At 46.4% G+C, this 12,462-nt stretch overlaps 1 protein-coding gene across 1 annotated transcript; it reads left to right on the top strand.

Annotated features, from left to right (window-relative positions):
• Positions 1-7,026: 7,026 nt before the first annotated feature.
• Positions 7,027-9,608, top strand: LOC120941367 (E3 ubiquitin/ISG15 ligase TRIM25-like). The gene is made up of 2 exons (XM_040354707.1): positions 7,027-8,389; positions 8,456-9,608. The coding sequence occupies exons 1-2, from the start codon at positions 7,550-7,552 to the stop codon at positions 9,146-9,148; spliced, it is 1,533 nt and encodes a 510-aa protein (XP_040210641.1). The 5' UTR covers positions 7,027-7,549; the 3' UTR covers positions 9,149-9,608.
• Positions 9,609-12,462: the final 2,854 nt, after the last annotated feature.

Below are 12,462 nucleotides of genomic sequence, written 5' to 3'. Positions count from 1 at the left end.
AGCAGCCCAAGATCTCGCGGCCTCCTGAGATCTTGCGATATTTCCGGACAGTTCCTTACACTATGGGGCTGCTCCCGGCCAGTCGTCTGACCCCTTTCCGGCACCACGATCCGGGCCCCGCTGCCGCTACACCACCCCGCAACCAGTCCGCACCACGGGTGAAAAGAAGGGGATGCAGCCTCAATGGGAGAAAAAGGGGACTGCAATTCTCGGCGCCAGCATACGGCGCTCGACAGAACACAGGCCACGGATGCAACCAGGCTCCAAAGGTAAGGCTTCTAGTGATACCATGGAGGGGGGGAGATATCACTCGGGTCATGGATCCATAAGAAGCGCTTGTGCTTCCAGGCAAAAGAACGAGGGGGAGAGAGAGCAGAGAGGTTCACACGCTCACTCGTTCATCCACGCTCTCCTACATCCGGTCACGCCCCGCGGGGATACTAGTTGGCTGTCACGTGCAAAGTATTGCATCAAAAATTATTAGGCGCCCCTTAAACAGGGGCAGAAACATTTGTCCTTAGGCACAACGCAACACTGCAACCCCTCCCAATAACTGTAATTGGAGCACAACAAGGAGCCATGTGCAAAGTATTGCATCAAAAATTGTTATTAGGCGCCCCTTAAACAGGGGCAGAAAAATGTGTCCTTAGGCACAACACAACACTGCAATCCCTCCCAATAACTGTAATTGGAGCACAACAAGGAGCCACATGCAAAGTATTGCATCAAAAATTGTTATTGTTAAACAGGGCCACAAAAATTAGGCCTTAGGCACTGGTGGTGGAGCCCAGAAACGCAAAATTTCTTACTAGCTATCAGCAAGAAAAGTGAGGAGGAGAAGGATATTCCATCAGCAGCACAACAGGACAGTCACTCAGCATCAGCAGTCTCAAAGGGATCTGATATTTCAACACAAAATTCTTATTCAGTAACATCAGCATCAGGTGCTTGGTAGTTGGTGTTGATCCAAGCCTGATTCATTTTGATGAAGGTCAGTCGATCAACAGAGTCGGTGGAGAGGCGCACCCTGTGATCGGTCACAAAGCCTCCAGCAGCACTGAATGTGCGTTCTGAAAGAACACTGGATGCAGGGCAAGCCAGTAGCTCAATTGCATACTGTGCAAGCTCTGGCCAGTGATCCATCCTCAAGACCCAGTAAGCCAGAGGATTTTCGGTGGGGAAGGTGTCCAAGTCGGATCTTGCCCCTAGGTATTCCCGGACCATGTAAACCAGATGCTGGCGATGGTTGCTGGAACCAGTCATACTTTGGGGCTGCGGACTAAAAAATTGTCTGAACGCATCGGTCAGATGGCCACCTTCTCCACCGCTCCTTCTGTGACTCACCGAAACCTCAGCAACACGTTGTCCAGGGCCAGGTTTTGGTAATTCCCCCGGTTCTGGGAACGCATTGCACAGACCCTTCTGCAAGGCCTCCCGCAGAAGTTTCATCTTCTGCTCCCTCTGCGATGGCAACATAAGGTCCGCAACCTTACTCTTGTTACGTGGATCAAGGAGAGTTGCCAGCCAGTAATGATCCCTCTCCTTGATAGCACGTCGTACACGAGGATCCTTACGCAGGCTTTGCAGGATCAGGGAGGCCACGCAGCGTAGGTTTGCAGAGGCATTCGGGGCACAGTCCTCTGGGTCACTGAGGATGACAGGATCCGCAGCTACCTCATCCCAGCCACGTAAAAGTCCACGTCTTCCTTGGGACTGTAAATGATCCCTTGAAGACTGCTGATGCTGAGTGCTAGGCTCCACCTCCATGCTGCTGATACAATCATCCTCCTCCTCCTCATCCTCCTCCTCCTCCTCCTTCCTGTGTGCTAGGTGGGCAAGCAGGACCACTGTATGGATAAAGGGGGCCTTGAGAGGTAAGGAAGTCCTCCTCTTCCTCCCTCTGTTCTGCCTCAAGGGCCCTGTCCATTATTCCACGTAGCGTGTGCTCCAACATGTGAATAAGAGGGACAGTCTCACTGATGCATGCACTGTCACTGCTCACCATCCTCGTGGCTGTAGTGATCTAATTTGTCCAATAAATGTAGTGATCATGTATAGTGTCCAGTACTCCGGTTATATAATTAATATCTTAGATGTTAGTATGATGACCATAAATTACGTTGTTTTGCAGCAACACACCAGGCTCTCCAGAGAATGCAAAATTTAATTAACTTCCAATAACATACAAAGTCCAAAGTCCACAGACAATACAAAGGTCCAACAGAGTATAATTCAGAATCCCATCTTTTCCTAGACCTGTGCTATATTCATCGTAGAGAGACAAGACTAGACTCCTTGAATGCCAGCTTGAGTGCTTCAAATATTGGACTCACACTGGAAGGGGGGGGGGTCAACCAAATGTTCCCATTGAATGAACATCCCACAAGTCTAATTACCATCAATAAACACTTCCTTATGTAAGGAAGTACCAGGCCATTTCACACACCTAGGTCGTCTTAGATAAGATTAACACATCAAAGAGTCCTCTGTACCTTTTGATATGTGTCGTTTGACCACTAACCCTTTTGGTCAGCAAACACCTTACCTTGCCTGTATGTAAACCATGCCATATATATATATATATATATATATATATATATATATATATATATATATATAAAACATAATATTTTAAATACCTACACATCTATATTAATATTACAACAGTGGCCTTCTCAAATGGTGACAGGACAGTGCATGCATCCCTGATCAAGGCCCACTGGCGTGGTGAAAAAAAAACAAGCTCCCCTGACCCAGTTCTGCTGCCATATTGGCACAGGTACTCATTGATGGCCCTCTGCTGCGTGTGCAGCCGCTGCAGCATGGCCAACATAGAGTTCCATCTGGTGGGCATGTCACAGATTAGGCGGTTCTTGGGCAGGTTGTATTCCCTTTGGAGGTCTGTCAGCTGAGCAGTGGCATTATATGACCTCCGGAAATGCACACAGACTTTCCTGGCCTGCTTCAGGACATCCTGTAAGCCCGGGTACCTGCCCAAGAACCGCTGCACCACCAAATTCAGGACATGCGCAAAACAGGGCACATGGGTGAGTTTTCCCTGTCGCAGGGCAGAGAGGAGGTTGGTGCCATTATCGCTGACCACCATTCCAGGCTTCAGCTGGCGTGGCATCAACCACCTCTGAGCCTGCCCCTGCAGAGCTGAAAGAACCTCTTCCCCAGTGTGGCTCCTGTCTCCCAAGCACACCAGCTCTAGCACCGCATGGCATCTCTTGGGCTGCATTCCTGCGTAGCCCCTCGTAGGCCTACGGAGCACGGCTGGTTCTGAGGAAACATCACCACAGGAAGAGGCCACAGAGAAGGAAGAAAAGGAGGGGGTAGAGGAGAGAGGTGTGTCACAACCAGTAGTAGTGTTTTGGAGGCGTGGTGGCGGAACAACCTCCAAAACTACTGTACCTTGCCCTGCGTCCTTCCCAGCTGCCAGCAGAGTCACCCAATGGGCCATAAAAGACAGGTAACATCCCTGTCCATGCCTGCTGGACCATGAGTCAGCGGTAAGATGCACCTTACCACTGACCGCCCTGTCCAGCGAGGCATGGACATTGCCTTCCACATGCCGGTAGAGAGCCGGAATCGCCTTCCGTGAGAAAAAGTGGCGTTTGGGTACTTGCCACTGAGGTACTGCACATTCCACAAACTCACGGAAGGGGGCAGAATCTACCAACTGAAAAGGTAGCAGTTGAAGTGCTAGCAATTTTGCTAAGCTAGCATTCAACCGCTGGGCATGTGGATGGCTGGGAGCGTACTTCTTTTGGCGCTGCAGCAGCTGGAGCAGGGAAATTTGTCTGGTACTATCAGTAGATTGCCCGCATGTACTACCACTAATAGGTTGTGACACACCTATTTCTACACCTTCAGTGCAGGCTTCAGAGAGGACTGGGGGTCTAATGGGGTTGGAGGTCACAGAAGGGCAAGGGGAGGTCCGATTTGGTCTTTGGTGTGGGTCTTTCTGGTATGCTTGCCAACGAGCTGCATGGCAGCTCGACATATGTCTGGACAAACATGTGGTGCCCAAGCGGGTGATGTTTTGGCCACGCGAGATACGCTTGCGACATATGTTGTAAATAGCAAAGGTACGATCTGATGGACATGTTTCAAAAAAGGCCCACACCAAAGAACTTTTGCTGTACCGTTCAGACACAGCAGCGCCATGCACAAGCGTAGGTGTGCGATGTAATGCAGTTGGTGTGCCCTTAACCTGACCCCTGGAGGGCATCCTGCCTCTTTTGAGATGCCTCTCTCCTATCAGGCACCCAGGTAGAGTCAGTGACCTCATCATCCCCTCCCTCCTCATCACTGTCGAAAACCTGGCAGTATGCTCCAGCTGGGGGAACATCACTGCCAGATTGCTGCCCCTCTCGGCCACCCCCTCTTCCTGGGCTCACATCAATGCCTTCCTCTATCTGTGTTCCATCATCGGAGCCTTCAAAACGCTGCGCATCTTCATTCAGCATGTACTCAACACTGTGTTGAAACAGTTCGGGGGACTCCTCAGGAGGACACGGTGGGACTAGGGAAGGATTGTGTGATGCCATTGTGCAGAGGGAAGAGGAAGCCTTGGCAGCTGCTTTGCCAGACAAACTAAGATCAGTGTGAGAGAGGATGAGGAGGATGAGGACGGCTTGGTCATCCTCTCTACTAATTTCTCTGCATGTTGAGGCTCAACACGGCCAGCTCCCGAAAAGGACGAGCGGCCACGGCCACGTGCTGAAGAGGATGCACCACGTCCACCACCAGCGTTGCCTCTACATGCAGAGCCTGCTTGCCCTCGTGACTCTCTGCCTCTGTTTGTTGTCCTTCCAGACATTTTAATGCTTTCAGGTGTAAATAAACAACACACGTGCACTTACAGTAAATCTGTTTATGTGCTATTAAAGAGCAAACTTGCACTTACACAAAATGTGCTTAGTTGCAAATAAACAGGACACGTGCACTTACAGTAAATGCGCTTATGTGCGATTAAAGAGAAAACTTGCACTTGCAGTAAATGCGCTTACGTGCTATTAAAGAGCAAACTTGCACTTACAGTAAATGCACTTACGTGCGATTAAAGAGAAAACTTGCACTTGCAGTAAATGCACTTACGTGCGATTAAAGAGCAAACGTGCACTTACACAAAATGTGCTTAGTTGAAAATAAACAGGACACGTGCACTTACAGTAAATGCGCTTACGTGCGATTAAAGTGCAAACTTGCACTTACACTAAATGCGCTTATGTGCTATTAAAGAGCAAACTTTCACTTACACTAAATGCGCTTAGTTGAAAATAAACAGGACACGTGCACTTACAGTAAATGCTTTGACGTGCTATTAAAGAGAAAAACTTGCACTTACACAAAATGTGCTTAGTTGCAAATAAACAGGACACGTGCACTTACAGTAAATGCGCTTACGTGCGATTAAAGAGCAAAATTGCACTTACAGTAAATGCTTTGACGTGCTATTAAAGAGCAAAATTGCACTTGCAGTAAATGCGCTTACGTGCATTTAAAGAGCAAAATTGCACTTGCAGTAAATGCGCTTATGTGCGGTTAAAGAGCAAAATTGCACTTGCAGTAAATGCGCTTACGTGCGATTAAAGAGCAAAATTGCACTTACACAAAATGCGCTTAGGTGCAAATAAACAGGACACATGCAGTAACACCCAGTACGTTTAGGTGTAAACTACACAGCACACAGGCAGGCAATACAACACGTTAGAGCACTGCAGCTATGCACAATTTCCTGCCTGACAAATACTAAGGCCCCATACACACAATAGAATCCATCCGCTGAAAAATCCCAGCGAATGGGTTTCAGCGGATAGATCCTATGGCAGTGATGGCGAACCTTGGCACCCCAGACGTTTTGGAACTACATGTCCCATGATGCTCATGCACTCTGCAGTGTAGTTGAGCATCATGGGAAATGTAGTTCCAAAACATCTGGGGTGCCAAGGTTCGCCATCACTGTCCTATGGTGTGTACACTCCAGTGGATCTTTTTACGCGGATATTTATCCCCTGGGATGGATTCCAGCAGATAAATATTTGCTGACATGCTAAACAAATCTATCCGCTGGAATCCATCCCAACGGATGGATCCGCTGGTCTGTATAGACTCACCGGATCCATCCATCTGAAGGGATCCCCCGCATGTGTCGTAATGATTCGACGCATGCGTGGAATTCCTTATATGACAGCGTCGCGCACGTCGCCGCGTCATAATCCCGGCGACGGCGCGACACGTCATCGCCAGAGGATTTCGGCGCGGATTTCAATGCGATGGTGAGTACACTCCATCGCATGGAAATCCGCGGAAATCCTCGAGAGGATTTATCCGCGGAAACGGTCCGCTGGACCGTATTCGCGGATAAATCCTCTCGTGTGTATGGGGCCTAAGAGCAGATCTAGCTAAGCTATACAGTGTATAAATATATGTACAACTCCTAGGGATGTATATATATTCTCTACACACAGTATTTCAAGCTAAACTGACTACCCTGCTCCTATCTATCTATCTATCTATCTATCTATCTATCTATCTATCTAAAAAGATAATCTCTCTGTCTCTCTAACTGCTCTCTGTAACAAGCCGGAACACACTACACGAGGCCGCCTGGAAGGTGGCCTTTTATGGTGTGGGGCGTGTGCTAAAGCCCTGAGCCATAATTGGCCAAAGCAACCCAGGCTTTGGCCAATTATGGCTCTTCGTTTTTTGCGCGTTGTGATTGGCCAAGCATGCGGGACATACAGCATGCTTGGCCAATCATCAGCGCTCAACGCCGCAGTGAATTATGGGCCGTTTTGCATGACTCGAATTTGGCGCGAACGACCCGTTTTGTTCGAATTTAGACGAACGGCCGATGTTCGAGTCGAACATACGTTCGTATCGAACGCGAAGCTCATCCCTACTTGTGACCAGGTGACGTGTCGGGTGACGTGGCAAGTGGACAGTCCACAGCTTGTGGCAAGTGATACGCTAAATACAAGTACACTGCTGCTACTCACTCTGGTCTCACAAAATGGCTGAAATGGTTAAATAATACTGTTTTTTGAGCTTAGGGAGGGTCTTATGATGTTTAGCTAAAAGCTTATAGACACAAACGCAGTAAAACGCGGCTGCAATTGCAGCAAAACGGACGTTTCTAAACGCCGGTTTCAGCCTTTAAAAATGTGTGTTCAGCAGAGTTTGCATTCGCGTCTCGTGTGCATGGGGCCTTACTCTGAAAAATGTTTCTTTTACACAAAACATCTAAAACATGTAACCAGTTAATAGAACGGCATTTACTTTCTCATTGTTCTGTTTTGTGTGAAGTTCTCTCTTTCAAAAGATGCAAACAAGTCCAACAGTCACTACAGCACGTGACCAGAACACTCCAGTGTATGAAAATACTACTTCAACTTAAAGACATTAATTTATTCACATACTTGATGCAGATATCGGTTGCAGAACAAGATCAGCCCCTCCCTGTGCAGAGAAATGTGAGTTGCGTCCTCTGGTTTCTGAGAGTCGGAGATTTTAGTTCCATTTCTCTCTTCTGCTGTCAGAAATGGCGTCTGCTGATCTGAGACAAGAGCTGAACTGTTCCATCTGCCTGGAAATGTATAATGATCCTGTGATGCTGAGCTGTGGACACAACTTCTGCCGGATCTGTATTGATCGTGTGTTGGATACACAGAAGGGGTCTGGAGGTTATTCCTGTCCTCAGTGCAGGAAAAGATCTAGGAGTCGTCCCACACTGCAGAGGAACATAACACTACGTAACATAGTGGAGACTTTCCGATCTACTCAGCCAGATCAGACGGAGACTGGAATCTTCTGTACACATTGTATTCACTATCCTGTACCTGCTGTTAAATCCTGTCTGCATTGTGAAGCTTCTCTGTGTGATAATCACCTGAGAGTCCACAGCAAGTCACCAGAACATGTACTAACTGATCCCACCACTTCCATGGAGAACAGAAAATGCTCCATCCATAGAGAACTTCTTAAATATTACTGCACTGAGGACTCTTCCTGTATCTGTGTGACCTGCAGGCTGGATGGAGAACACCGGGGACACAAGATGGAGACTCTGGATGAGGCCTCTGAGAATAAAAAACAGAAACTGAGAAATGTTCTGCAGAAACTACTTGCTAATAGAATGGAGATTGAGCAAAGAGTCCAGAGTCTGCAGGAACTTAAGGGAAAGGTACAAGAAAAATCAGCTGGTCTAACAGAGAGAGTCACTGCCCTGTTCATAGAGCTCAGGAGACATCTGGAGGACCTGGAGAAGAGAGTCCGGAGGAAAATCTCCAGCCAGGAAGAGCGGATTTCATGTCCATTGTCTGATCTGATTAATAAGCTGGAAATAAAGAAGGAGGATCTGTCCAGGAAGATGGAGGACATTGAGGAGCTGTGTAACATGACTGACCCACTGACTGTCCTACAGGAATCAGACACAGGGGACTTGTGTGATACTGAGGAGGGAGATAATGAGGACAGAGAGAGACATGATAGACTCCTCCATGATGGAGGGGATCTGGATGTGGCTAAGATCTCACACACGTTACACAAAGGGTTATCTTATATGAGAAAAGAGGTACATGTATTCTTCAATATACAGGAAGCTTCAGACATATTACTGGATGTGAACACGGCTCATAATAATCTACAGATATCAGATGACATGAAAACTGTATCCAGGTCAGATATAGAGCAGAATCGTCCAGAAACACCGGAGAGATTTCGGTGGTGGTCCCAGGTATTAAGCAGTCAGAGATTTTCCTCGGGGCGACATTACTGGGAAGTAGATGTCAGAGAGTCAGAACTTTGCATATTCGGGATGTGTTATCCCAGTATAGAGCGGGAAGGAGTTCAGTCACTGATTGGAAATAATAAGAAGTCCTGGGGTTTGCACAGGTATATAGGTGGGTGTTATCTAATGCATGACAATAAACAGATCAGAATATCTCCCGATCTCTCCAGTAACAGAGTCAGGATCTCTCTGGATTATGAGGCTGGGCAGCTTTCCTTTTATGATCTGTGTGACCCGATCAGACACCTCCACACCTTCACCACCACCTTCACTGAGCCCCTCCATGCTGGGTTATACGTAAGCAAAGGTCATATAAAGATCTCTGGGAGGGTCAGGAGATTTTTACTTTGATCATATTACAGAAAATCTGAACTGGTGGATCTGGAAGATCTTGGCACAGGAGAGTCTCCTCCATCACTTCCACAACTGATAAGATGGGGGAGGGGATTGGGGGTTTATTTATACAATCCTGTGTGTACAATCTCCTTTAGATCTACCATCAGCTGTGTAGTATTTGTACCTGCCTGATTTGAACTAAATCTAATTTTAACTTGACACTACATATTTTTGGTAAAGCTAAAGGAGATTTGGTAGTGTGTGGTCGGCTTTAGATTTACCAAAAATAAAGGACACACATTATCTGTTCATATTGTATCCAGGAAAGTACTGGCACTACATAGTTGATGGTAGATCTAAAACAGATTGTACAATCCGATTGTACGGTCAACTTTAAAGGTTATGTTGGGTTGGGGGTTAAAGCGGAGCTCCGCCGTACAAAAAATATTAAAAGCCAGCAGCTACAAATACTGCAGCTTCTGACTTTTAATATTAGGACACTTACCTGTCCTGGAGTCCAGCGACGCCAACAGCAGTAGACGAGCAATCGCTCGTCACTCTGCTGCCCCCCCCCCACCATCCTCGGTGAGGGAACCAGGAAGTGAAGCATTGCAGCTTCACTGCCCGGTTCCCTACGACGCATGCGCGAGTCGCTCTGCGCCGTGCTCACTGGTCCCCGCTGTGTTCTGGGAGCTGTGTGTTTCCCAGAACACAACAGGGGGCGGGAACTGACGTTCTGCCCGCAGTCTACCCTAATTAATTATAAGTGTTTAAAGTATAACCAAAAAGTTTTGGAACATGTGGGAAGGAATTAAAGCCCCTGTCAGATTTTTGTCTGTCCCCCGGTAGGGAGACTCACCCTCTCCATTTGTCCTGTTTATTAATATCGGAGTGAAAGAAAAAATGTCAAATTTTGGGTTGTTACCTGAACAGAAGTTTTCCATTGCGGACACTAGTTCCAGCGATAACCAGGGATTTCCTCTCGCTTCCTGTTTGGTTATGGGACATGAAGGGAAGTCTCCCCAATAGGACACAGAAGGCAAAAAAAACTAACAGAGGTTATAATTTTCGCTTACTCTTATATATTTTTTAATTTTTTTTATTCAAAATGAGAAGGTTTTGCCTTTTTTAGCTCTGTTATTATTTTCAAGTGTTAATTTTCATGCTTCGGTTAAATTGTGTAGAAAGACCTTTCTTGGTGTTGAAGAGAATCTCTGCTTTGTGTGTGGAAACGGACAGCAATAAGAACCAGGCAGAGGTTCTAACCCTTTACCCCATCTATTAAAAACTATAAACAGTTCTGAGTTTAGATTTAGAGATCAAAGATATGTGAAGCGACTTAAGCCGGGTTCACATTGGTATGCTGAATTTTGGCGGCAGAGCAGGTGTCTGCGCGATTTACGTGGGTTTTTAGCCACAGTTCCATTGATTTCTATTAGGGTTGCACCGATGCCACTTTTCTAAGAGTACCGATACTCGCCGATGGCGATTGCCTACACTTTCAATGTCATGTGACAGTGGCACATGTGTCGGTATTTTTTTCTTTTTTTTTTACAATTACATTTTTTAATTTTTTTTTTCTTTTGGCAATTTTTTTTTACAATGCTTTCTATTTTTTGGTGTTTTTTTTTTCTTTGAAATATTGATTACTATTTTTTTTTTAGCCCTGTTGGGTGGGTTGGGCTTTGGTGAGAGATCAGGTATCTAAACAGACTTGTGATTCCCCAGTCCCTTTCTTGGCAGTCTCAGCTGCACTGGAGATGAATGGACAGGAGACAGCGGCTCCTCTTTTCATAGTTGTTATGGATGGACAGTCAGTGATCACCGACTCTGTTCATTCGGAAAAGGAAGGAGCCGGTAAATGACAGATTTTCGGGCTCCTTCCTCTGCTTCCCATCCTGACAGATCTGGGGCAGTGGGAGATCGGTGGAGGAGGCAGAGATCTGGGGAGGACACAGAGGGACCCGAAGGAGGACATGGGGGGAGGGGGACTGGAGGAGGAACCGGAGAGTCGGGATGGACATTGGAGGGACCCGGAGGTGGACAAGGTGGGGGGGGGGGACTGGACGAGCCAGAGAGTCGGGAAGGACACGGGGGGGGGGGGGACCTGGAGGACAAAACGGATCGGGACCCGGAAGGGGACACTGGACAGTCGGGGGGGGGGGGGATCAGTGTAGCAGTGGGCACAGTTGCAAGCACCAATCTCCCTGACAACTGCGGGAGAGAGAGGAAGAGAAAAGCTATACAGAGAGCTGTCAGAAAAGCTATACAGGCAGATCGGTGCTTGTAACTCTTCCCACCTCCACACCGATCACTCCTGAGGCTGCCCAAGTATCGGGTGAAGCATTTGCATGAGTACAAGTACTTGTGCAAATGCTCATCATCGGTATCAGTGCAACCCTAATTTCTATGAGGTCGCTTGCTTTTGCCACATTTTCTGAAAAGTACCGCATGCCACTTCTTTTGGTGCGCATTTAAAAAACATGGTGGAAAAGTGTGTAAAACATGTAAACCATCACTCTGTAATATGATTTGGATAATATTTGTTATTTCTGATTCTAATTTCGTTGTATTGGTTTAAGATTTGTTTTATGGTATGAAGAAAAACTGATTCTGTTTGATTTTGATTTTTTATATTTCTTCTTTTTTTTGGTGTATTTTGTATCCCATATCATATAACGAATATGTCATTAAATCTCGGTGATGGTCCATCTATCTGTATAAATTCACCAATAAAAATATCAAAAGCGATATTGTTGGTCATGTGAGTTGATTTTTGAACAGGCTGAGGGGGCTAAGGGCGGTAAAAAAAGGTAAATTTTCTGTGGTAACTTGAACAAAGGTAATGCTGGATCATGTTGATATCTTTATCCCGTCTGCTTTCCCTTGTGGTGTTTTTTTTTTTTTTTTGTGTATTTTGTTGTTTTCAAGGTGGGGGGGGGAAGGAGTACAAACAGCAATATGTTAACTTACAATAAAATATACCAAAAGGATAAGGGGAAAATGCAAAAAAAAGTGTGTACTGTCTCTTTAAATTTTAACCACTTCAATACCGGTCACTTTCACCCCCCTTCCTGCCCCGACCAATTTTCAGCGTTGTCGCACTTTGACAATTGCGCAGTCATACAACACCAAAAACCATCTTTTTGGTGGTGATTTTAAGTTTTTGCTAAACAAATAAGACCTACATGTTTGTAAAAAAAATGTTTTTCTTAGTTTCTGTTATAAAAATGTGTTTTCTCCTTCACTGACTGGCACTGATGGGCATTATTGGTGGGCACTGATGGGCATTATTGATGGGCACTGGTTGTAGACATCTCAAGTCTCCC

The sequence above is a fragment of the Rana temporaria genome, chromosome 5 (assembly GCF_905171775.1).
Source record: "Rana temporaria chromosome 5, aRanTem1.1, whole genome shotgun sequence".
Taxonomy (NCBI): domain Eukaryota; kingdom Metazoa; phylum Chordata; class Amphibia; order Anura; family Ranidae; genus Rana; species Rana temporaria.
This window is presented reverse-complemented; position numbering and strand designations above follow the sequence as displayed.

Coding starts and splice junctions, on each gene's coding strand:
- LOC120941367 (XM_040354707.1), top strand. CDS start 7,550: ATGGCGTCTGCTGATCTGAGACAAGAGCTGAACTGTTCCATCTGCCTG. Junction 8,390..8,455: donor CCAGGAAGATGGAGGACATT/GAGGAGCTGTGT, acceptor GGGGACTTGTGT/GATACTGAGGAGGGAGATAA.